A 26,265-nucleotide genomic window follows, 5' to 3' on the forward strand; every position below is an offset into this window, starting at 1 on the left:
GAGGCTGGAGGATCACTTGAGGCCAGGAGTTCGAGACCTGCCTGGGTGACATAGTGAGACATTTCTACAAAAAAAAAATTAAAAATAAAGTTAGCTGGGTGTGATAGCACATGCCTACCCATAGTCCCAGCTACTTGGGCAGCTGAGGCAGGAGAATAGCTTCAGCCCAGGAGGTTGAGGCTGCAGTGAGCTATGATTGTGCCACTGAACTCCAGCCTGGGTGACAAAGTAAGACCCTGTCTCTGTTGAATGATATCAACACCAGCAAACATTAGCGCCGGGCGTGGTGGCTCACACCTGTAATCCCAGCACTTTGGGAGGCCGAGGCGGGCTTATCACCTGAGGCTGGAAGTTCGAGACCACCCTGACCAACATGGAGAAACCCCGTCTCTACTGAAAACACAAAATTAGCTGGGCGTGGTGGCGCATGCCTGTAATCCCAGCTACTCGGGAGGCTGAGGCAGGAGAACTGCTTGAACCCAGGAGGCGGAGGTTGCGGTGAGCCAAGATCGCGCCATTGCACTCCAGCCTGGGCAACAAGAGCGAAACTCCGACTCAAACAGAACAAAACAAAACAAAACAAAAACATTTATTAGCACTGCCTAGGCACCAGGTTCTGTACGAAATGCTATCCATGTGTCATCTCTTAAATCTTCCAACAATCTCAGCTACTTGGGAGGCTAAGGCAGGAGGATCACTTGAGCCCAGGAGGTCAAGGCTACAAGTGAGCTATGATCGTGCCCCTGCACTCCAGCCTGGGTGACAGAGCGAGAGTGAGGCCCTGTCTCCAAAATGACAAAAAACAAACAAACATTCTTCCAACAATCTTAGGTGGGTAGAGTATTAATTTTTCTATTTCTGTGTAACAAACTACCATAAACTTAGAGGCTCAAAACAACACCCATTTATCATCTTGCACTTCTGTAGGCCAGAAGTCTGGCTGGGTACTTGTCTGGACAGTGCACATGCTGAAATTGGAACAAGAGTGAAAAAGTTAGCATGGCCCTTGGCCAAGGATGATGCGTACATTTGTAAAGCATTCAGATCTTTACAACAGTGTACATGTAGTTAATGCTGCACTGTACATTCAAAATTTGGTGAAGAGGCCGGGCGCAGTGGCGCACGCCTGTAATTCCAGCACTTTGGGAGGGCGAGTTGGGCAGAACACTTGAAGTCAGGAGTTCGAGACCAGCCTGGCCAACATGGTGAAACCCCGTCTCTACTAAAAGTACAAAAATTAGCCAGGTGTGGTGCACTCCTGTAGTCCCAGCTACTCGGGAAGCTGAGGCAGGAGAACTGCTTGAACCCGGGAGGTGGAGGTTGCAGTGAGCCAATACAGCACCACTGGACTCCAGCCTGGGCGACAGAGTGAGACCCTATCTATTTAAAAAAAAAGAAAAGAAAAGAAATTGGTGATGAGTAGCCAGGCATGATGGCACATGCCTGTAATTGCAGCTAATTGAGACAGATTCTCCTGCCTCAGCCTGTGAGGTGGAGGCTGCAGTGAGCCGAGATTGCACCAGTGCACTCCAGCCTGGGCAACAGAGTGAAACTGTGTCTCAAATAAATAAATAAATAAATAAATAAATAATAATTGGGCTCACGCCTGTAATCCCAGCACTTTGGGAGGCTGAGGCGGGTGGATCACCTGAGGTCAGGAATTCGACAGTAGCCTGATCAAGATGGTGAAACCCTGTCTCTACTAAAAATACAAAAATTGGCCTGGCATGGTGGCACGTGCCTGTAGTCCCAGCTACTCGGGAGGCTGAAGCAGGAGAATCACTTGAATCCAGGAGTGGAGGTTGCAGTGAGCTGAGATCGTGCCACTGCACTCCAGCCTGGGTGACAGAGTGAGACTTCATCTCAAAAAAAAAAAAAAAAAAAAAAAAATTATCCATGCATTAGTTTGGCACAGAAAAAAAAAATTGGTGAAGAGGGCAGATTTCATGTATTTCCCTTTTTATTTTATCTTTTTTAGAGACAGGGTCTTCTTTCTGTGGGCCAGGCTGGGGTGTGGTGGCATGACCATAGGTCACTGCGGCTTCAAACTTCTGGCTCAAGTGGATCCTCCTGCCTCAGCTTCCCGAGTAGCTGGGACCACAGGGATGCACCATCACACTTAGCTAATTTTTAAACTTTTTGTAGAGGCTGGGGTCTCTCTATGTTGCTCAGGGTGGCCTCCAACTCCTGGCCTCAAGTGATCCTCCTGCCTCAGCTTCCCAAGTAGCTGGGATGACAGGTGTGAGGCACTGCATACAGCCTCTGGGGTCTCTTTTATGAAGCATTAATCCCATTTATGAGGGGCCATTATGACCTAGTCATCTCCCAAAGGCCCCACCTCTTTTATTTTTTATTTTTATTTTTTGAGATGGAGTCTTGCTTTGTCACCTAGGCTGGAGTGCAGAGGCGAGATCTTGACTCACTGCAACTGCCACCTCCCGGGTTCAAGCAATTCTCCTGCCTCAGCCTCCCGAGTAGCTGGGACTACAGGCATGCACCACCACGCCCAGCTAATTTTTGTACTTTTAGTACTGATGGGGTTTCACCATGTTGGCCAGGCTGGTCTCGAACTCCTGACCTCAGGTGATCCACCCACCTCGGCCTCCCAAAGTGCTGGGATTACAGGCATGAGCCACTGGCACCCGGCCTAAGTTTCAATATATAAATTTTGATAGAGAATACACACATTTAGACCCCAGCAATTATAGCAGCCCAGGCTGATGGACACAGTTGGCTCCCCTGGATTAGTGGAGTCCTGCCTTCAAGGCTGCCTGTGTATGTGGCAGGCGGGGTGCAGGGGACCTTCCCACCCACATACGGGGGAGCGTGCATTGGAATATGCAGGCAGGGCCAATGATGAAGTCAGGAGCCACTCTCTGGAGACGCGTCCAGAAAGCCTGTTCCTGGGAGTGTGTTCATCCAGAAAGAGTGAGATTTTCTTCTGGGTGGTCGCAGAAAGACCCTTTGTATTATTCATCTACTGGTATGTGACAAATTACCCCACAACTTAATGGCTTAACAGAGTAGAATGTTAGTGGCCAAGGGCTAGGGAGTGAGAAGCTGCTGTTTAATGGGTATAAAGTTTCAGATATGCAGGTGCGGTGGCTCATGCCTTTAATCCCAGCACTGTGGGAGGCCGAGGCGGGCGGATCACAAGGTCAAGAGATCGAGACCATCCTGGCCAACATGGTGAAACCCTGTCTCTACTAAAAAATACAAAAATCAGCTTGGCGTGGTGGCGCATGCCTGTAGTCCCAGCTACTCGGGAGGCTGAGGCAGGAGAATCGCTTGAACCCGGGAGGCGGAGGTTGCGGTGAGCCGAGATCGCGACGCTGTACTCCAGCCTGATGACAGAGTGAGACTCTGTCTCAAAAAAAAGTTTCAGATATGCAAGATGAATACGTTCTACAGATGGGTTATATAACATCTTGCCTGTAGTTACCAATACTATCCCGGGCACTTAAAAATTTTGCTAAGAGGGCCAGGCGCGATGGCTCACGCCTGTAATCCCAGCACTCTGTCACAAAAAAAAAAAAAAAAAAAAAAAAAAAAAAAAATCACATCATGGTAAATAGGATATTGAGACCTCATCTTTTATTTTTTTTTTTTTTTTTTTTTTTTTTTTTTTTTTTTTTTTTTTTTTTAATTTCTGAAGTATTTATTGATCATTCTTGGGTGTTTCTCGGAGAGGGGGATATGGCAGGGTCATAGGATAATAGTGGAGAGAAGGTCAGGAGATAAACACATGAACAAAGGTCTCTGGTTTTCCTAGGCAGAGGACCCTGCGGCCTTCTGCAGTGTTTGTGCCCCTGAGTACTTGAGATTAGGGAGTGGTGATGACTCTTAAAGAGCATGCTGCCTTCAAGCATCTGTTTAACAAAGCACATCTTGCACCACCCTTAATCCATTTAACCCTGAGTTGACACAGCACATGTTTCAGAGAGCAGGGGGCTGGGGAAAAGGCCATAGATCAACAGCATCCCAAGGCAGAAGAATTTCTCCTAGTCAGAACAAAATGGAGTCTCCTATGCCCACCCCTTTCTACACAGACACAGCAACAATCTGATCTCTCCTTCCTTTCCCCATACTTCTTCCCCTTCTCTTCAACAAAACCGCCATCGTCCTCATGGCCCGCTCCCGATGGTCGCTGTCTCTTCGGAGCTGTTGGGTACACCTCCCAGACAGGGCAGCTGGGCAGAGGCGCTCCTCACCTCCCAGACAGGGCGGCTGGGCAGAGGCGCCCCTCGCTTCCCAGACGGGGCCGCCCGGGCAGAGGCGCTCCTCTCCTCCCAGACGGGGCGGCCGGACAGAGGCGCTCCTCACTTCCCCGACGGGGCCGCCCGGGCAGAGGCGCTCCTCGCTTCCCAGACCGGGCCGCCCGGGCAGAGGCGCTCCTCAGTTCCTCCCAGACCGGGTGGCAGCCGGGCAGAGGCGCTCCTCACCTCCCAGACGGGGCGGCCGGGCAGAGGCGCTCCTCACTTCCCCGACGGGGCGGCCGAGCAGAGGCGCTCCTCACTTCCCAGAGGGGGCGGCCGAGCAGAGGCGCTCCTCACTTCCCAGAGGGGGCGGCCGGGCAGAGGCGCTCCTCACTTCCCAGACGGGGCGGCCGGGCAGAGACGCTCCTCACTTCCTCCCAGATGGGGTGGCGGCCAGGCAGAGGCGCTCCTCACCTCCCAGACAGGGCGGCCGGGCAGAGGCGCTCCTCACTTCCCAGACTGGGCGGCCGGGCAGAGGCGCTCCTCACCTCCTAGACGGGGCGACCAGGCAGAGGCGCTCCTCACTTCCCAGACGGTGTGGCGGCTGGGCAGAGGTGCTCCTCCCTTCCCAGATGGGGCAGCCAGGCAGAGGCGCTCCTCACTTCCCAGACGGTGTGGCGGCCGGGCAGAGGTGCTCCTCCCTTCCCAGATGGGGCAGCCAGGCAGAGGCGCTCCTCACTTCCTCCCAGACGGGGTGGCGGCCAGGCAGAGGCGCTCCTCACTTCCCAGAGGGGGCGGCTGGGCAGAGGTGCTCCTCACTTCCTCCCAGACGGGGTGGCAGCCGGGCAGAGGCACTCCTCACCTCCCAGACGGGGCGGCCGGGCAGAGGTGCTCCTCATCTCCCAGACGGGGCGGCCGGGCAGAGGTGCTCCTCATCTCCCAGACGGGGCAGCCGGGCAGAGGTGCTCCTCACTTCCTCCCAGACGGGGTGACGGCCGGGCAGAGGCACTCCTCACCTCCCAGACGGGGCGGCCGGGCAGAGGCGCTCCTCACCTCCCAGACGGAGTGGTCAGGCAGAGGCGCTCCTCACTTCCCATATGGGGTGGCGGCCGGGCAGAGGCGCTCCTCACTTCCCAGATGTGGCAGCCGGGCAGAGGTGCTCCTCACTTCCTCCCAGACGGGGTGGCAGCCGGGCAGAGGCGCTCCTCACCTCCCAGACGGGGTGGCCGGGCAGAGGCGCTCCTCCCTTCCCAGACGGAGTGGCCAGGCAGAGGCGCTCCTCACCTCCCAGAGTGGGCGGCCGGGCAGAGGTGCTCCTCACTTCCTCCCAGACGGGGTGGCGGCCAGGCAGAGGCGCTCCTCACCTCCCAGACGGGGTGGCCGGGCAGAGGCGCTCCTCCCTTCCCAGACGGAGTGGCCAGGCAGAGGCGCTCCTCACCTCCCAGAGTGGGCGGCCGGGCAGAGGTGCTCCTCACTTCCTCCCAGACGGGGTGGCGGCCAGGCAGAGGCGCTCCTCACCTCCCAGACGGGGCGGCCGGGCAGAGGCACTCCTCACCTCCCAGAGTGGGCGGCTGGGCAGAGGCGCTCCTCACTTCCCAGAGTGGGCGGCCGGGCAGAGGCGCTCCTCACTTCCCAGAGTGGGCGGCCGGGCAGAGGCGCTCCTCACTTCCCATAGGGGGTGGCAGCCGGGCAGAGGCGCTCCTCACTTCCCAGATGGGGCAGCTGGGCAGAGGTGCTCCTCACTTCCTCCCAGACGGGGTGGCGGCCAGGCAGAGGCGCTCCTCACTTCCTCCCAGACGGGGTGGCGGCCAGGCAGAGGCGCTCCTCACCTCCCAGACGGGGCGGCCGGGCAGAGGCACTCCTCACCTCCCAGAGTGGGCGGCCGGGCAGAGGCGCTCCTCACTTCCCAGAGTGGGCGGCCGGGCAGAGGCGCTCCTCACTTCCCAGAGTGGGCGGCCGGTCAGAGGCGCTCCTCACTTCCCATAGGGGGTGGCAGCCGGGCAGAGGCGCTCCTCACTTCCCAGATGGGGCAGCTGGGCAGAGGTGCTCCTCACTTCCTCCCAGACGGGGTGGCGGCCAGGCAGAGGCGCTCCTCACCTCCCAGACGGGGCGGCCGGGCAGAGGCACTCCTCACCTCCCAGACGGGGCAGCCGGGCAGAGGCGCTCCTCACTTCCTCCCAGACGGGGTGGCAGCCGGGCAGAGGCGCTCCTCACATCCCAGATGATGGGCGGCCGGGCAGAGGCGCTCCTCACTTCCCAGATAGGGCGGCCGGGCAGAGGGGCTCCTCACATCCCAGACGATGGGCGGCCAGGCAGAGACGCTCCTCACTTCCTAGACGGGGTGGCGGTGGGGCAGAAGCTGTAATCTTAGCACTTTAAGAGGCCAAGGCAGGAGGCTGGTAGGTGGAGGTTGCAGAGAGCCGAGATCACACCACTGCACTCCAGCCTGAGCACCATTGAGCATTGAGTTAGCGAGACTCCGTCTGCAGTCCCAGCACCTCGGGAGGCCGCGGCAGCCAAGGCTGCCTGTGTATGTGGCAGGCGGGGTGCAGGGGACCTTCCCACCCACATACGGGGGAGCGTGCATTGGAATATGCAGGCAGGGCCAATGATGAAGTCAGGAGCCACTCTCTGGAGACGCGTCCAGAAAGCCTGTTCCTGGGAGTGTGTTCATCCAGAAAGAGTGAGATTTTCTTCTGGGTGGTCGCAGAAAGACCCTTTGTATTATTCATCTACTGGTATGTGACAAATTACCCCACAACTTAATGGCTTAACAGAGTAGAATGTTAGTGGCCAAGGGCTAGGGAGTGAGAAGCTGCTGTTTAATGGGTATAAAGTTTCAGATATGCAGGTGCGGTGGCTCATGCCTTTAATCCCAGCACTGTGGGAGGCCGAGGCGGGCGGATCACAAGGTCAAGAGATCGAGACCATCCTGGCCAACATGGTGAAACCCTGTCTCTACTAAAAAATACAAAAATCAGCTTGGCGTGGTGGCGCATGCCTGTAGTCCCAGCTACTCGGGAGGCTGAGGCAGGAGAATCGCTTGAACCCGGGAGGCGGAGGTTGCGGTGAGCCGAGATCGCGACGCTGTACTCCAGCCTGATGACAGAGTGAGACTCTGTCTCAAAAAAAAGTTTCAGATATGCAAGATGAATACGTTCTACAGATGGGTTATATAACATCTTGCCTGTAGTTACCAATACTATCCCGGGCACTTAAAAATTTTGCTAAGAGGGCCAGGCGCGATGGCTCACGCCTGTAATCCCAGCACTCTGTCTGGGTGACAGAGCAAGACTCTGTCACAAAAAAAAAAAAAAAAAAAAAAAAAAAAAAATCACATCATGGTAAATAGGATATTGAGACCTCATCTTTTAAACCAATGGTCCCCAACTCTTTTGGCATCAGGGAACAGTTTCGTGGAAGACAATTTTTCCACAGAAAAATTGTAGGTGTAGGGGGAAGTGGAGGATAATTTCAGGATGATTCAAGTACATTACATTTTTTGTGCACTTTATTTCTATTTATTATCACATTGTAATATATAATAATTATACAACTCACCATCATGTAGAATCAGTGGGAGCCCTGAGCTTGTTTTTGAAAGACTCTCCCCAAGGCCTGAAAGCTTGAAGGGATGAGGAACTCCTCCTATCTCAGGCCCAATCCCAAGGTGCAAGGCCAGTTGCACCAGCAGCGGGCGCCAGCAAGATTGCAGAGCAGGAAGAGAGCCTGGCTGGAAGACAGGTACCCTGGCCGGAAGACACCTACCCCTGAAGATGGAGAGAGAGGCCATCCGGGTACCATGTAGCAGTTACGTCAGACTGGGGCACTGCCTGTTTACAGGAGACTATAAAACCCCTGCCCTGTCCTCATTTGGTGCTGATGCCATTTTAGGCCTCAGCCCGCCTGCAACCAGGGGCTCACTAAAACAGCAAGTTGCGGCTGGGCGCGGTGGCTCATACCTGTGATCCCAGCACTTTGGGAGGCCGAGGCAGGTGGATCACCTGAGGTCCAGAGTTCGAGACCAGCCTGACCAACATGGATAAACCCCGTCTCTTCTAGAAATACAAAATTAGCCGGGCGTAGTGGCGCATGGCTGTAATCCCAGCTGCTCCTGAGGCTGAGGCAGGAGAATGGCTTGAGCCCGGGAGGCGGAGGTTGCGGTGAGCCGAGATCGCGCCATTGCACTCCAGCCTGGGCAGCAAGAGTGAGACTCCGTCTCAAAAAAAAAAAAGGCATGTTGCTCCACACTGCCTCGTGTTGTCTGTTGGCACGTTCTTGGGGTTCGAACCGATTACAAGAACCTTTCAGTTTTCCTATAACTAGATGGTCCCATCTGGGGGTGATGGGAGACAGTGACAGATCACGGAGCGCGCAACCTAGATCTCTGCCTGTGCAGTTCACAACAGGATTTTGTGGGATATGATAAGGTTTCTCTTCAAATAATCTGATCAATCTTTTATTCTTTAATTCATCTTACCCCCCCCCCTTTTCCTTTTTCTCCTTTTTTTCCTTTTTGCCTTTGTTAGATGCCCAGGCACACCACAGTACCAGGCGTTATCAGTACCAGCTCACATTCCTTTCCTTATTTAAAAAAAACCCCTAAATTTCTAGCTCATTAAAGACACCCCTTCCCCTTTCCTCTCCACTTTCTTTTACGTGCCCACCTTATCTAAAAAAGATCAAATGTTTAGCCAACCAAAATTAGTTTAAATTATACAACCCGAGCCTGGCCAATAAAAAAAGAGTACAAAAAACAAAACTTGCGTCAAAAATAAAGGCTCTCGTGCCCCTCTGTTCAAGTATACTCATAACAACTGGCCAAAAAAACGCCCCTCTGCACAAAAATAAAATTACTTTGCTAAAAATCCTTCGTTCAAGTGTTCAATTTCCTTAAAATTTTAAGCGTTATTCCTAACAGTTTGCACTCCTGTGAGAATCTAATGCCGCTGCTGATCTTACAGGAGGCTTGAGTGATGGGGAGCGGCTGTAAATACAGATGAAGCTTTGCTGCCTGCCTGCTCACCTCCTGCTCTGCGGCCCAGTTCCTAACAGGCCACAGACAGGTAACAGTCTATGGCCCAGGGGCTGCAGACCCCTGTCTTAAACAAAAACAAAAAACCAAAGCACACTTAATGTGAGATCTACTCTCTTATCAAAATTTTTGTTTTTGTTGTCGTTGACACGGAGCCTCGTTCTGTTGCCCAGGTTGGAGTGCAGGGGCGCGATCTCGGCTCACTGCAACCTGCTTCTCCCGGGTTCTAGCGATTCTCCTGCCTCAGCCTCCCGAGTAACTGGGATTACAGGCAACCACCACCACGCCTGGCTAATTTTTGTATTTTTAGTAGAGACGGGGTTTCACCATGTTGGTCAGGCTGGTCTTGAACTCCTGACCTCGGGTGATCCACCCCCACCTTCGCCTCCCAAAGTGCTGGGATTACAGGCGTGAGTCACCGTGCCCGGCTACTGTGAAGTGATTATTATGCATCGTATGCCTGTATCAACATATGTCCTGTAGACCATAAGTATATACACCTACTATGTACCCACAAAAATTAAAAATAGGCAGGGCACAGTGGCTCATACCTGTAATCCCAGTACTTTGGGAGGCTTAGGCGGGAGGATTGCTTGAGCCCAGGAGTTCGAGAACAGCCTGGGCAACATGGTGAAACTCCGTCTCTACAAAAAAAAAACAAAAAAAAATTAGCCAGGTGTGGTAGAGAGTGCCTGTGTTCCCAGCTACTCAGGAGGCTGTGGTGGGAGGATTGCTTGAGCCCAGGAATGAGAGGCTGCAGTGACTGCATCACTGCACTCCAGGTAACTAAAGTACAATGGGGCCGGGTGTGGTGGCTCTCACCTGTAATCCCAACACTTTGGGAGGCTAAGGTGGGTGGATTGCTTGACGTCAGGAGTTCAAGGCCAGCCTGACCAACATGGTTAAAATGTGTCTCTACTAAAAATACAAAAATTAGCCGGGTGTGGTGGTGGGTGTCCGTAGTCCCAGCTATTCAGGAGGCTGAGTCAGGAGAATCACTTGAACCTGGAAAGCGGAGGTTGCAGTAAGCTTAGATCGCACCACTGCACTCCAGCCTCAGCAACAGAGAGATACCCCGTCTCAAAAAACAAAAATAGAGGCCGGGCACAGTGGCTCACGCCTGTAATCCCAGCACTTTGGGAGGCCGAGGCAGGCGGATCACGAGGTCAGGAGATCAAGACCATCCTGGCTAACACGGTGAAACCCCATCTCTACTAAAAATACAAAAAATTAGCTGGGCGTAGTGGCGGGCACCTGTAGTCCCAGCTACTCGGGAGGCTGAGGCAGCAGAATGGCATGAACCCGGGAGGCGAAGCTTGCAGTGAGCTGAGATCGCGCCACTGCACTCCAGCCTGGGTGACAGAGCGAGACTCCGTCTCAAAACAAAACAAAAAACAAAACACAAAAAACAAAAATAGGCCAGGCGTGGTGGCTCACGCCTGTAATCCCAGCACTTTGGGAGGCTGAGGCGGACAGATCACGAGGTCAGGAGATCGAGACCATCCTGGCTAACACGGTGAAACCCCGTCTATACTAAAAATACAAAAACTTAGCCGGGCGTGGTGGCGGCGGGCGCTTGTAGTCCCAGCTACTTGAGAGGCTGAGCCAGGAGAATGGCGCGAACCTGGGAGGCAGAGCTTGCGGTGAGCCAAGATCGCGCCACTGCACTCCAGCCTGGGCAACAGATCGAGACTCCGTCTCAAAATAAATAAATACATAAAATAAAAGTATAAATAAATAAATAAATACATACATTACAATGAGGTTATTAGAGTATGAGCCCTAATCCAGCACAACCGGTATCCTTATAAGAAGCAGAGATCGGGCAGGGTGCGGTGGCTCACGTCTGCAATCCCAGCACTTCGGGAGGCTGAGGCGGGCGTATCACTGAGGTTGGGAGTTCGAGACCAGCCTGAGCAACATGGAGAAACCCTGTCTCTACTAAAAATACAAAATTAGCTGGGCGTGGTGGCTCACGCCTGTAATCCCAGCTACTCAGGAGGCTGAGGCAGGAGAATTGCTTGAACCCAGGAGGCGGAGGTTGCAGTGAGCTGAGATCGCGCCATTGCACTCCAGCCTCGGCAACAAGAGGAAAACTCCATCTCAAAAACAAACAAACAAACAAATGAACAAACGAAGCAGAGATCAGCTGGGTGCGGTGGCTCAAACTTGTAATCCAAGCACTTTGGGAGGCTGAGGTGGGCGGATCACAAGGTCAGGAGTACAAGACCAGCCTGGTCAACATAGTGAAACCCCATCTCTACTAATAGTACAAAAATTAGCCAGGCGTGGTGGCATGTGCCTGTAGTCCCAGCTATTCTGGAGGCTGAGGCAGGAGAATCACTTGAACCTGGGATGTGTAGGTTGCAGTGAGCCAAGATCACGCCACTGCACTCCAGCTTGGGCGACAGAGTGAGACTTCATCCCCTCCACAAAAAAAGAAGTGGAGATTAGGACACAGATACACACAGAGGGATGACTGTGGGAAGACACGAGAAGACGGCCATCTGCAAGCCAAGGAGAGAGGCCTCAGAAGAAAGAGACCCTGCTGTCACCTTGATCTCAAACTTCCAGCCTCCAGGACTGTGAGGCAATGCATTTCTACTACTGAAGCCACGCGGTCTGGGTGCTCTGTTACCTGCAGGCCAAGCAAACCAATGCAGGTGCCCCTCAGCCTCTTCCCTCTGGCTCCCAGCCCCCCACCCACTCGCATTGGCTGCTGCGTGCAGGCCTCTGCCATCTGTCTGCCTTCTGTCTTGCTTCCTTTCCACTTCTGTACCTTCTACCCAGCGGACTCCTCCATCTCCGGTTCTCCTTCTCGAGGTATAATTATAGCTGCTGGCACTAGTGCCTGTCTCCTCTGTGCCAGAGAGTGTTCCTGGCCATTGGAGGCCGTATCTTATTTAACACCAACTTGGTAACCCTGGGAGGCAGGGGCTATCATTAGCTCTCTTATACCAAAGCGATGCAGCACCCAAGGCTTCCAGAGTGGAAGGGGGTTGCCCAGGGCCACGCAGCTAGCATGTAAAAGAGAATCTGTCACCTGGGCATGGTGGCACATGCCTGTGGTCCCAGCTACTCAGGAAGCTGAAGTGGGAGGAGTGATTGAGCCCAGGCGTTCGAGGCTACAGTGAGCTGTGATTGCACCACCGCACTCCAGCCTAGGTGACAGAGGGAGACCCTGTCTCAAAAATTAAAATAGAAGCCGGGCACGATGGCTCATGCCTGTAATCCCAGCACTTTGGGAGGCCGAGGCAGGTGGATCACGAGGTCAGGAGTTCAAGACCAGCCTGGCCAAGATGGTGAAACCTCTGTCTCTACTAAAAATACAAAAATTAGCTGGGCGTGGTGGTGGGTGCCTGTAGTCCCAGCTACTCAGGAGGCTGAGGCAGACAATTGCTTGAACCCAGGTGGCAGAGGTTGCAGTGAGCTGAGTTTGTGACACTGCACTCCAGCCTGGGCAACAGAGTGAGACTGCGTGTAAAAAAAAAAAAAGAAAAAAAAAAGAAAAAAAGAATTAAAATAAAATACAATACAAAAAATAAAATAAATAGCAGGGTGTGGTGGCATGTACCTGTAGTCCCATGTACTCAGGAGGCTGAGGTAGTAGGATCGCTTGAGCCCGGGAAGTCAAGGCTGCAGTGAGCTATGATGACATCCACTCTAGCCTGGGTGACACAGTGTGAGACACTGTCTCTAAAAAAATTCAAAACTGGCTGTGGCCAAGGCATCATTTCCTCCTGCCTGGATTCCGGACTTTCCGGAGGCCTTTGGCCCTACCGGGGCAGTTCAGGCATCTCTCCTGAGAGGTCCCAGGTCCATTACAGGCTAGTTCCACGGTCTCGACTTCCCCAGCTCTTTGACGCTGGCCAGTGGCCGGCCACGGGCTGTGGGTTGGGGGATCCATGGCTTTCGCTGAGGACCCGCAGGCCTGTCTCCATGAGGCTTGACTTGATAGAAACTGGCACTGGGGCCTGTCCTGTCATGACTACCCTTGTCAACTGCCCCTTCCTAGGTGCACCCTTCCCCCACTCTCTTATCCAGGGTTCCGTCAACTGGAAAGGAGCCTGATTCAGTGGCCTTGCCCAGGCCTGCTCCCTCTCCTCCCTCCATGCGCTTGCTCTCTCAGCTGCAATTTCTTCTCCTTACCCATGCCCCACTCACTCCACTGGCCGTCGGCCGGCTGCCATTCCATTCCTCCTACCTGTCCTCCTCCACCTCCTCCTCCTCCTCCTCTCTCTCCTCCTCCTCTTCCCTCCTTCCTCTCCTATTCTTCCTCCCTCACCTCCTTCCCCCTCCTCTCCTCCTCCTCCTTCTCCTCCTCTTCCTCCCTCTTCTCCTTCCCCCTCCTCCTCCCCCTTCTCTCCTCCCCTTCCCCTCTCCTTCCTCTCCTCCTCTTCCTCCCTCTCCTCCTTCCCCCTCCTCCTCCCCCTTCTCTCCTCCCCTTCCCCTCTCCTTCCTCTCCTCCCCCTCCTCCCCTTCCTCCTCTTCCTCTTCCCCCACCATCCCCCAGCATTAACATCCCTCACTGTGAGAAAACCAAACAGACAAAATGCCATCCTTGCAATGAAGGTGAAAGGACATGGTCTACAAGAAGTCCTAAGATGAACTGAAAAGTTCTGAGCGGAGACTCGATTGCATCAGGTATTTGGGAGAGAATTCCCCAGTCAGGGCCTTCAGCAGCTGCCGGCAGGGACCCCGGGGGGAGGAGGCTGCCCAGGAGGCGCAGGGAGTGCAGGGGAGGTTGACAGGTGCTCAAGAGCCCCCGGCTTGGGTTAGTGCTTTCTGTTGCCATTTTGAAATTCTTTTTTTTTTTTTTTTTTTTTTGAGACGGAATTTTGCTCTGTCACCCAGGCTGGAGTGCAGTGACATGATCTGGGCTCACTGCACCCTCCACCTCCCAGGTTTAAGCGATTCTCCTGCCTCAGCCTCCAGAGTAGCTGGGACTACAGGTGCACACCACCACGCCCAGCTAATTTTTGTATTTTTAGTAGAGACGGGGTTTCGCCATGTTGGGCAGGATGGTCTCAAACTCCTGAGATCAGGCGATCCTCCCTCCTCATACCAGTTCTCAGGACAGGTTGCTGAGAACTCCTCAGGCTCTGAGGACACTGAGGTGGGAGGGAACCCGCGCTCTCCTCGCCCCTCGCCCCCCAGTGAAAACACTCTCATGTCAGGACTCGGCTCTCGTATTACTAAACACAAACCGTGGTTCTCCGGACAACGCAGGTGTCTAGGTTTCTCCTTCTCTTCCAGAAATCCTTTTAAGTTGTGCTAAGAAATTACTGAGGTTGAAACACACACACAAAGCCCAGGGGAAAAAGGATGCAGGCCTCAGACCCTTGACCTTGAAGGGAGCAATGGAAATAGCTCCCCCCCCGAGGCGGGGGTCCGGAGGGGACTGGTGGAACTCGAACGTCCCCGCAACACACAGGGCCCTGGCTCGGGGCTGGACCTCTCGGGCTCTGAATTCTGGGGTGAGGTGGGGATCGGGAGCCATCTCTTCTCCTTGGAGGAGCTCGGGGTGGGGATTTCCTTGCTTGGTTTGGGGTGGCAGCAAGACCTGTGGTGAGAGCATGGGGGGTGTCCAGGCCCCCTGGTGTCTGATCCTGAGCCCCTGAGCCCTGTCTACCCCTGCAGGTCATGCAGGCAGTACTCAGCCTCCTGCCCACCCTCAACTTCCCATCCATGTCTAAACCCAGAAACAGATAGTTCAGAGGCACAAAACTAAGGGTGCGGCCGAAAGCCAGGATGCTCTACGCCAAACTAAGAAAATTATCACCAGCACAGCGTGTGTTTTCTAATCTGCCAAGTTCCGCTGTGTCATCTGTGAAATGGGTGCATGAACAGTAAAGTACTGTGTACAGCAAAAAGCCAACATTCACTTGTGTCCTTCCTGTTCCAACATCACTCCCTTAAGGGCCCTGCCCCTGCTGCCCAGAGCGTCCCGGCATTCAGCACCCCTACTGTGTGGGGCAGGCGTGCCCAGTCTGTTCTCTCTGCTGCCCAGTGGGTGGGCCCAAGGGTGGGCCCTTCTGGATGGAGTAGAACATGTTTAAGTCCTTAACCTGGGACCAATGCTCCCTTGTCCACAGGGCTGCTGTGGGATGTCAAGATGGTTTCCTGGCCAGGCGAGTTGGGTGGCTCACTCCACTTTGGGAGGCCGAGGTGGGACAATCACCTGAGATCAGGAGTTCGGGACCAGCCTGGCCAATATGGTGAACCCCGTCTCTACTAAAATTACAAAAAACTAGCCGGGCGTGGTGGTGTGCTCCTGTAATCCCAGCTACTCAGGAGGCTGAGGCAGGAGAATTGCTTGAACTGGGGAGGTGGAGGTTGCAGTTGAGTCAAGACCGCGCCACTGAAGTCCAGCCTGGGCAACAGGCAAGACTCCATCTCAGGCCGGGCACGGTGGCTCAAGCCTGTAATCCCAGCACTTTGGGAGGCCGAGGCGGGCGGATCACGAGGTCAGGAGATCGAGACCATCCTGGCTAACATGGTGAAACCCCGTCTCTACTAAAAATACAAAAAATTAGCCGGACGAGGTGGCGGGCGCCTGTAGTCCCAGCTACGCGGGAGGCTGAGGCAGGAGAATGGCGTGAACCCCGGGGGGCGGAGCCTGCAGTGAGCCGAGATCGCACCACTGCACTCCAGCCTGGGTGAAAGAGCGAGACTCCGTCTCAAAAAAAAAGGCTTCCTGAAGTTGTGGCAGAGGATCAGGGACAGCAGAGGGTGAGATTCACTGCGCTCCCCACCACCCCAATAAAAACACTCTCATGTCACAGCTTGGCTCTGGTATGACTAAACAAACCGTGGTTCTCCAGACAACGCAGGCATCTGTTTCTCCTCTTCCAGAAATCCTTTTAAATTGTGCTAAGAAATTATTGAGGTTGAAACACACACACGCAAAACCCAAGGACAAAAGGATGCATGCCTCAGACCCTTGACCTTGAAGGGAGCAATGAAACTAGCCCCCATAGAGGCAGCGGTCTGGAGAGGTCTGGTGGAACGTGGGTGTCACCTGCCATGCACAGGCGCCTCGCTGGGCCTCCCGGGCTCTGAATTCTGGGATGAGGCAGGGATGGAAGCCATCCCTGGAGCAGAGGTGGAGATGGGGGCTGTCAGGTTTCATTAAGGTTCGTCCCACACAGGGGACTCTTCTAAACTTCTTGCTTCTCAAGGCGAGTCTCTGACACTGCGTCACCAGGGAGAAATACAGGTTCTCAGGCCAGGCGCCGTGGCTCACGCCTGTACTCCCAGCACTTTGGGAGGCTGAGGAGGGCAGATCACCTGAGGTCAGGAGTTTGAGGCCAGCCTGGCCAACATGGTGAAACCCCGTCTCTACTAAAAATATAAAAATTAGCCGGGTGGCGCGGGCCTGTAATCCCAGTTGCTCGGGTGGCTGAAGCAGAATTGCTTGAGCCCGGAAGGCGGAGGTTGTAGTGAGCCAAGATCGCGGCAGTGCACTCCAGCCTGGGCAACAGAGCGAGACTCTTTAAAAAAAAAAAAAAAAGAAAAGAAAAAGAAAATGCAGATTCCCAGGCACACACCAGACCTGCAGAAGCTGAATCTGCTTTGAAACGATGCTCCCCTGTAGGAGGCAGATGCATTCTTAAGTTTGGGAGGCGCAGACACCCGGACCCCTTCTCCTGGGTTCACAGGTTGGGCGGTCAGGAGATCCACTAGCCTGAGCCAGTGGAGCTGCCCAGAGGCCACAGGAGCCCCAGCTGTCGGCCCCTGGGGTCTGAACACCTGAGGGATGGCCCTGAGCACTGTCAGGGCTCTGGCTGGAGCACAGCCCTGGCCCTTTGGCCCCAGGTGGTGTTGGACAACATGGGTTTTTCCTGGAAGCCGAGGGATCATTTAGTCACATCTGGAAGAGAAGGTGATGAACGCAGACCCACAAGACGCACAAGCAATAGAGAAACTAGCAACTTGAAAACGGGCTCCATAAATGCTTTCCGAGAGGCTGGCCTGCGGGCCCATGTTAGCTCAGCTCTCTGGGTGCTGGGCGCGACCATCCAGTCCTTGGCTGATTCTTGGTAGCAACTGTCACCATTCCTACTTGATCTCATTTTCCTGAGGATCTGGAGCAGGTGGGCAGCGTGGACCCATTTCACAGAGGGTAGAGTGGAGACTGAGAGAGCCAGGGACTTTCCCCTGGGTGGCATGCTGGGGAGTGGTGTCAGAGCCAGGATTTGAACCTGGGCTCTCTGACCTTGAGACCCCTAACCATTCCCATCCCAAAGGAGATCAGTCTCACGGAGGGGACGCTCAGGATGGCCCCAAGGCTCGGGAGTGACTATGGTTCCACATACGGACAGGGAAGAGGCAGGATCCCTGGGTCACTGCTGGGGGAGCACTGGTGTGGGAAGCAGACGGAGGGGGGCCATACACAGGGGCCACTCGGTGGGCCCACTGACCTGTGAACCTAGAGAAGAGGGGCATCTGGGTGGGAGCTGAAGGGCCATGGGTCAGCCAGCACAGGGCACACCCGAACTGCGTGTCCCCTCGTGGGCTCCCGGGGCCTGGCACAGGCTTACCTCGGAGGAATGAGGTCCCCATCCCCTGGCACTCTATTACTGGGCTGTGGGCTGCTCACAAGTCATACACCATCACCCCTACACCAGCACATCGCAATGATCCCACTTCATTTATTACCAAAATATCACAGAATTCCAGTCATAGTTAACATACAGTGTTTAACACGAACCTGATACCTGTAGAAAGAACTGAGTATCCGGACAATTGAGTCGTTTGGAACTGAAAGCCACGCCCCAAACCGCATCACTCCGTACTTCAAAAATATGCTTTTTTGAGAGCTTTGGAAACTGAATTAAAATGTCTACACAGCTATGAACAATTGTTTAATAAAACTTTTTCATGTTTCCATTACATGTAAATATATCAATTTGGCATCTCTATAAAAACTCTGAAAATGGTGCAAAAGTTTCATTCTCTTTGAGAAAGCCATTGACAAAAAATATTCACACTTCACTAAAATTTTGAAAAATGGTCTTCTTTCAAAGCTTCTTTATTAATCTGAAGTCTTCTGGGTTATCAAAATCTAGGTTTGCTTTTTCCTCCTAAAACACTAAAGAACATTTATTCACAAGGATTAAAAAAAATAAATAAAAAGGCAATGGGCTGATGGAAAACTGATAAGGGCTTTTTTTTTTTTTTCTGAAAATAATTTAAAAAGCTTAAAAGTTACATAGGCATCTTCAAAAGAACACAATGGGATTCATTTTTTTGTTGACTTTTGGACACCAGTGTCAGACTTTATTGAAAACAAACCCATGTAAAAACAAAGTTAAAATGAAAAATGGCACCTGAAAAATAAATTATTTTATATAAAACAAATCAATAACTTAAAACACACTAATATACAAAAGGTCTAACCATCTACTGTACAACATGGGAATCGGTTAAGAGAGCCTCCCCTCCCCCAAAGCAAGTCACTGTAAACGGAACATCACATGGTCATGGTCAAAGAGGTGGCCCCAAACCAACGGAAAAGCCTTCTCTTCTGGTGGAAGAAAAATCCAGTCCTGTCAAAGTCTCCGTTAGCCTAACTTAGGTACTGGCAGTGACTTACAAGTGAGAAAAAAAAAATTGTTTTTTTAAATGGCCAAGAAAGAAACCTGAACGATGTCACTGAAAGGTTGTAGAAAAATAGGATCCAGCCATTAGAGGTCAGGGGAAATCAAAAGGTTTGGAAATGTGAACCCTGCCTGGGATCCGAGATTCAGATTCTACTGCCATCGTTACATGCCAATTGCCAATGCCACTCAAAAGAAAGCACTTGTGACTTCAGGGCTGTCTTGGGAAGTTTGGGGACAGGACCCCTTGACCCCCAGAGTCTGCTAAACCCCAGGGGTCTCTGCTAAGGAGCTGCCTCAGGTCCTAGTAGGTGAGGTAGGTCTGGGGAAGATGGGAGGGGATTGAGATGGAGGGTGGGGTGGAGGGACAGGATAGAGGCCTTCTGTCAGCTGAATTCTTATTCTCTTTCATCCAACACAGGAAGGCTGCGAAAAGCACATGGAAATAAAACGGGGCTGAATCGGATGTGAAATGTAACAGCTGAGTGATGTCAATTTCGATTTTTTCAAGTCCGATGCCGGACTGGGTAAGTCATGTCTTTTCAATGCCTGGTGGACAAATGGCCTTCGTTTGGAAGCAAACCGGGTCAAGGAATTGCCACTAACCGTCTTCGGGTGCTTCTATTTCTCTGATCCAGCAGGGACCCCTGGGCTCCCGGCTCCAAAGGGCCGGTCTTGGCTCCCGACAGCAGCACGGTTCAGTCCCTGGAGGCTGGGTCTCCAGGACTAAGGCCAAGCGCAGACTCTCAGAGGTTAAGGCAGCTGCCCTTGGCCAGGAAAAGGCCCACCTTCCAGGAGAAGGTGGCGGAACCCACCCAGCACCACCTGCGGGCGGGCCCCCAAGGAAGCCCATGAATTTCAGTATATTCACGCAGGATGGTGGCCAGGGAGGGGACTGAGCACCCGGGAGGGAATCAGTCACAGAGCTGTGACTAGAGGCACAGCCAGCACAGAAAACTGCGGCTTGGCAGATTACATTGAAAACGAAATAATGGCAGAGCCAAGGGGGAACAAGGGAGAATTCATCTGGAAGCAGGTTCACAAATTCGGAGCTGCCTGGGGTCTAACTACCAGAGGAAGTTACACACGGGTCAAAAGGGAATTCAGTCAAAGCCTCTTTGGTATTTCCCAAACCAGATTTTTGATAAATGAACATTATCTACTCTGAACGCTTTTTCATCGAAATTCCCAAATAAAAGGAGAGCACTCATTTTTGCTAAATACAAATACAACTGATCTATGTAAAATTTTTTAAGAAATGGTTTCTTTTGGGTTGAGCCTTTTTTAAGAAAAGGGATCTCCCTTTTGCAAACAGGCCTTGATAAGATGTAATGAACTTTGAGGGCACAGGGCCAGCAACTAGAACCCTGATGGAACGGAGATTGCTTTTCAGGAGTGACAGTTCAAAAGCTAAATCCTTCCACAAGCTTGCAAGCTAAGACTCCCAAATAAAGGCTTTGGAATTTTTTAGCTAGAAGGCTGTTCAAACAGTGGAGACCACAAACAATGAGAATGTTCCTGAACTGAGAAACTTCAGGGAACTTTCAAAGGCTCATATACTTCAGTTTCTTCTCACCTGTCCCAGCATCAGAACAATTGATAGGATTCAGATAAAAGGGGGCGAGGAAAGAAGCTGAGGTGCTGGCTACAAGCCCGTCATCATTTTCACAGTTGAAGCTTAAGACAGAGTTCTCTGTTGAATGCTAGCTACGGGCATGTGTGGGAGTGAGACTCCAGGGGGCGTTTCAGAAGCGGGAATCCCGCCTTCCATCAGATGTTGGCTCCCACCTTCCATCAGAAGATGCTGGCCCAGGGAAACCTGAAAGGCTTCTTTTTCCAGGAAAACATTCTGGTCCCAGGATGGAAACTGCTCTCAGGCAACAGAGCAGGGACCCTCTTTTGTGTCGAATCCGGGCAACGGGCCTCGGTTTTGGCTTTTCCTGAGGATCTGGATTCTGTGGGAGAAAGGAGGTCCTCTCTGGCACCAGGCCGACTTTTATGAGACACGGCCTGGGTACGGATGGCAACATCATCAATTTGCAAGGATCGCGCACACAGCCCCTCAGTAAAAGATCAGGGAAAGGGGAGGGGATGGGCATCCTCAATTGTCCAGGGGCCTCTCGAGACGCTGACCTGCTCTGGGGACGGTGGTGCCTGCCTATTGCTCAATTTCTCACTTCAATAAATAAATACATAAATAGATAGGTATAAATAAACAGATAAATACAGCCGTCATCTCATGAGAGCAATAACTAAAAAACAGCCTACGGTCACGTTTTAGTCTCACGTCAAGATTAAAAACTGCTGGTACTAAGTTATCCTGTTTGTGATTCTCTCTGTATACTAGTTATTTATAAATGCCAGATCCCAGTCCTGAGGAGTTTTGGGCGATCTGGCCCTGCCTATTTCACAGGCTTTCTCTTTCACCCTTCCTCCGGGCTCCTGGTTTAAAAGCCACCAGCCTGTAACTGCACATTCCTGCGTGCGTCACAGATTCAGAAATGCTTTTGCTTGAGGCAAGTATTGGTTTCTTAAGATCTCACGATTCCTCCCTGAATGCTGGGCCGCCTGCACCTTCCCTAGCCAAAAAGAAAGAAAAGGTAAAATAAAAAACAAAACAAAATTCGAGCAAAACAAAATCAAATTTAATGGTCTTAAATGCAAAAGTAAAAACAAACAAAAAACACAAAAAAGCAAAAGAAAATTAACAGAACAGAACAACCCAAAATGTCAAGGCAGTTATGAAGAGAACTTTGAGGGTTAATCTTTAAAACTACAAATCAAAGGGTTTGGTTAATAGATAACTGGCAAGAAGTAAGTACTTTTCTGCTGAGTGTTCATACAAAAGCAAAATTCCAAAACAAAATCTGACTAAAACAGAAAAAGGTCTAAGCGCTCACGAGAAGGGATGCGAGAAATACAATGCTCAAATGTTTCTGTGTTATTAAAAAACAGAGCCATTTTACGCCTCCAAGCTATGTTAAATGCTCTGGAAAACGGGAGAAATTATCGTGAACAACAGTATCCAATGTGTGGGGCGCTGTGCATGCAATGTGTGGACAGAAACTCGGGGTGTCAGAGTAGCAACACATCTTCAGGCGTGCCTGGAGCTTAGATCTGACTCTGGAATATACTGGAGTTTCCCTGAAACTCTTTGGTCCATTCCCATTGGTGCCTGGGCTTACGAAACACGTTTGTGTCCTTCTCTGGAGGGCCCGTCCGGCATGCGGCCCCCGGCCCCAGTGGTGGCCCACGCTGGACGGGCCCACCGCCATTCCCAGGACCACTCGGCAGAGCCCGGGACTGAGTGAGCAGGAGGTGGCAACGGGACCTGCCTGGAAAAGGAACTTCCTGTCAACCAAAGCATACATCGCTTACAATGTTGAAGCGGTTGAGAAAACGCACACTCAGCATCTGTCTAACATCTTTAGATTAAAAACTAAAACTAAAAGGTGATTTTTTTTGCTACCCAGTCTGTGGAGACATTGAATGAAACGCGTGTTAGACAGTCTTAGAGGTTAAAGCATGCTTCAGGTTCACCACCATCCAGAGGGACTGGTTAGTCAATGCAGTTCTACTTAGATTTCTGTTTAATATATATCTTAAAGGAAATAACTTACGAAACTTAAGATTGGTCTAACATTGTGGGATTTCAAACATTTGAACATGTCGGTTGCATCCCAGAGTATAAAAACCTTCTCACTTCTCATTCAGACAAAGACAAACACTTGTGAAAATTGGCGCAAAATGAGTTGTACACTAACAAGAAAAGTTTCAACTCCTTCACTCTTAATTATCTATTCCGTACAAAAAAAAGCATGAGCGAGTTATTTGTGGGACTTGTTGGTTTTGAAGGAAACCTGTAAGATTTTGTCCCCCAGGCGGTAGCCGTTCAGGCTGGCTATGGCCATCGCGGCTTCTTCATAGTTTGTCATGGTCACAAAGCCAAACCCTTTGCACTTGTTGGTGTTGAAGTCGCGGATCACTTTCACATTGGTGACAGCGCCAAACGGCCCAAACATCTGCCAGAGGATCCCCTCGTCGGCGTCCTGCCCCAGGTTGTAGATGAAAATGCACCAGCCGGAGGAGGCGTTTCCTGGCACGTTGACGCCAGAGAGCCCGCTCATGTGATCGACGCCCATGGGGGAGAACCTGGCAGACAGAGAGCAAGCGTCAGGCCACAGTCAGCGCAGGCAGCCTGGGGATGGGGCAAGGCCTGGACGCATGCTGACCATGGCCGCCGGGCCCCATCTCGCTCTGCGCAGCCATGAGGTGCTCACGGTCGAGACACCTGCATGGGTCAAAACCCTGGGAGGAATTAAATACAGTAGTGGAGGAGCGGGACCCTGTTCTGCAGGGAGCTGACTCTGAGGGGCTGGTTGGTACCCTCCACTCCTCCCACTGTGTATGTGGGGGTTTCTGTTTAGGGGTTCCTGCAGTTCCCCACATTTTAGATGATGGGTGCTTCTCCTGGTCCTCCGTTGAGGGTAGAAACGCTCTGCAGGCCTCTGACAGCCTCAACTCTCCCTGGAGGAAACTCTCCTCGTACTGTGGGGTACGTGCAGGGGCTGAACTCCTTTTTCCAAATTTTGCACCTTCCGCTCATCATGACCCGCCCCCAAGGGTTCACAGCCCAGTGGTCTCTGGTTAGAGCACACCTTTGCCAGGGCCACTGTAGGGCACAAAAATTCCTTCCCAAGCACCAGGCAACCAACCCTCTGGGGCTGGAGCTCAACATCCCACGAGGGTCAGGGGCCAAACCACTGAGGGTTGAGAACTCAAGGGACAGGGAAGGGCCCTGGGACACCAGCAACGGCAGGTTCACCAAACTTGACCACACACGTGGGGCTCTTTCCACAGTGATACTTTTATTTACATAAAAAATAAGCCTTTCTGGGCCAGGCATGGTGGCTCAAGCACGGAATCCCAGGACTTTGAGAGGCCAAGGTGGGAGGATCACTTGAGGCCAGGAGTTTGAGACCAGCCTGGGCAACACAGAGAGACCCCATGTCTAGGACAAAAACAAACAAAAACCTCAGAAAACGAAAACTAAACTAAACTAAAATAAAGCCTTCTGAAAACGTACAGATGCCGTAATAAGGATTAAGGTAGATGACAAAACAGTTCCTAAAGCCATGGTTCCCTCTGGAACTTTCTCAAATTAAAAAAGTAAAGGTCTGAGGGTCAGTTTGGGAATATCTGAGTAGCATAATCTGTGAAGCTGGCATCTGTGAAGCCGCACGATGCATGCAGAGAAGCATCACCTGCTCCAAAATAAAACTGGGCTTCAGGCTATGGCCCTATCAGCCAAGTGCAGCCCTGCAGGCCCCAGCCGGGGTAAGCGAGTGCCTTCAAGTGCCATTAAACAGATTCACCCTCTCGACAGACACGAGAGGACACCAGCTGCCACGGGGCAGCTCACTAGCCCAAGGGTGATTTTCTTTTTTTTTTTGAGAGAGGGTCTCACTATGTTGTCCAGTATGGTCTCAAACTCTTAGGCTCAAGTGATCCTCCTGCCTCCTGAGTAGCTGGACCACAGGTGTGTGCCACCATGCTGGGCTAATTTTTACATTTTTTGTAAAACCATTTTCAGGATGGAAAGACTAAGGAGACAGGGTCTATGTTGTCCTGGCTGGTCTCAAATTCCTGAGCTCAAGTGATCCTCCTGCTTTGGCCTCCCAAAGTGTTGGGATTACAGGCGTGCGTCAATGTGCCTGGCCTTCTTAGGAATTACTCTTGTTGGTAGTTTTTCTCCTGCTGATTTCTCTGGTCTTGACAGTCATAAATCTTCTCCTCTCTTCCTCCAACCCAATTCTTTGCCATCCCTTATCTCTGGGCTTTTCTGGACGTGATAGGGATTGACTGCAAACTCCCTGCAGTCTGGGTCTTTCTTCCTCCTCTTCTCTCAGCCTCCTGAATGAATCTTTCCCTCTTTCCCTCCAGACTCTCCCACCCTCCCCACTTCCTTCCATCACTTTGTCTTAGTGGTTGCCCTGCCACTCGCTTTACTGCTCGACCAGAAATATCCACTTCTCCGGTTTCCCCTTTCTTTTCTTGTCCTCATTACTGGGACCAGAGTCCCATGTCTCCTCCAGCCTTCCCTGTTTTCCTTCCAGGCTAAGAAGCAGTTCACCCAACCCCACCGCCCATATAGCCTGCCCCATCAAGAGCAGGGCCGACTGTATGACCGGATTTCTAGAGCTGGATTTTAAGATTCAGCTCCATTCCATCCAGAGAAGCTTCCCCAGCCTTGTCTTCAAGCCAGAAACCTCAAGGAAGGCAGGCCAGCTTTGGAATTTGAGCCAGGCTGAGAATGCTGGGTAACTCAGCCATGAGAATAACACCTCTCACAGCAGCATGTGTGGCACTGGGCAGCGCCCACCCAGCCTCACTGTTAAAACAACAATGGGGCCGGGCTCATGCCTATAATCTCAGTACGTTGGGAGGCTGAGGTAGGAGGATCACTTGAGGCTAGGAGTTTAAGACCAGCCTGGGCAACATAGTGAGACCCCATCTCAACAAAAAATAAAAACATTAAAAAATTAAAAAAGGGAAATTTATCCTTGTCATACCTGAGATAAGCCCTCGATGCCACTCCTTGAGGTTTTGACAAAAACAAAACAAAACAGCCCTGACACTGGGACCTCCGCTGTTTCTGAGGTGACAGCACACCAGGAGTCCAAGGCCCTGACTCTCATCGCCTCTATCCCACTTCATCCTGGCAGCCAGAACCATTTTCAGGATGGAAAGACTAAGGAATCCGGGAAAACTCCTCCCCTCTAGGACAGGGCTTATAAACAGAATGCATACATACAACATTCACCAATACAAATGACTCCACAAGGCAGGTGTTTGAAAAAGGTTTGCCTTAGGGCTGCTGATCAAATGTCTAAGAACTCTGGAAGATCTGCTCTCACCCGAGTATACCTAAGGCAGCATCTTTTCTCCCACAGATATGAGATGTTCATTATTCATTTATTTTTTAGAGAAAGGGTCTCACTCTGTCACCCAGGCTGCAGTGCAGTGGTGCAATCATAGTTCACTGCAGCCTCCACCTCCTGGGTTCAAGCGATCCTCCCACCATGGCCTCCTGAGTAGCTGGGACTAAAGGCCAGCACCACCAAGCCCAGTTTTTTCATTACTTTTTGTAGGAACAGGGGTCTCACTTTGTTGCCCAGGCTGCTCAAACTCGGGGCTTCAAGTAATCCTCCTACCTCGGCCTCCTGAGAGCTGAGATTACAGGTGTGTGCTCCCCCACACTGGGCATGAAACCATCTTTAAAGCTCGCAGCTCCGTTCTGCTGTTACTAGGAACTGCGTGCTGAAGCTCTAAGTGCTCACACTCACAGCAACTGGTGGGGACTGGTGCTATCTTTTTTTTTTTTTTTTTAAATAAAAACAAAAAAAGACAGGTTCTGGCTCTGTGGCCCAGG

The 26,265-nt window shown here is 52.0% G+C and overlaps 1 protein-coding gene and 1 non-coding gene across 2 annotated transcripts in view; one reads left to right on the forward strand and one right to left on the reverse strand.

The window, feature by feature from the left end:
* Positions 1 to 944: 944 nt before the first annotated feature.
* On the forward strand, positions 945 to 1,051 carry LOC112130275 (U6 spliceosomal RNA). Its single transcript, XR_002912546.1, has one exon. It is a non-coding gene; the product is annotated as a U6 spliceosomal RNA (small nuclear RNA).
* Positions 1,052 to 21,456: 20,405 nt separating this feature from the next.
* The window catches only part of ELAVL1 (ELAV like RNA binding protein 1), a 43,372-nt gene continuing 38,563 nt past the window's right edge, over positions 21,457 to 26,265 (reverse strand). The window contains exon 6 of the mRNA XM_024236970.3: positions 21,457 to 22,985. Within this exon, the coding sequence (XP_024092738.1) occupies positions 22,661 to 22,985 (325 nt within the window). The 3' untranslated portion in view covers positions 21,457 to 22,660. The remainder of the gene's footprint in view (positions 22,986 to 26,265) is intronic.

The sequence above is a fragment of the Pongo abelii genome, chromosome 20 (assembly GCF_028885655.2).
Source record: "Pongo abelii isolate AG06213 chromosome 20, NHGRI_mPonAbe1-v2.0_pri, whole genome shotgun sequence".
NCBI classification, from domain to species: Eukaryota; Metazoa; Chordata; class Mammalia; order Primates; family Hominidae; genus Pongo; species Pongo abelii.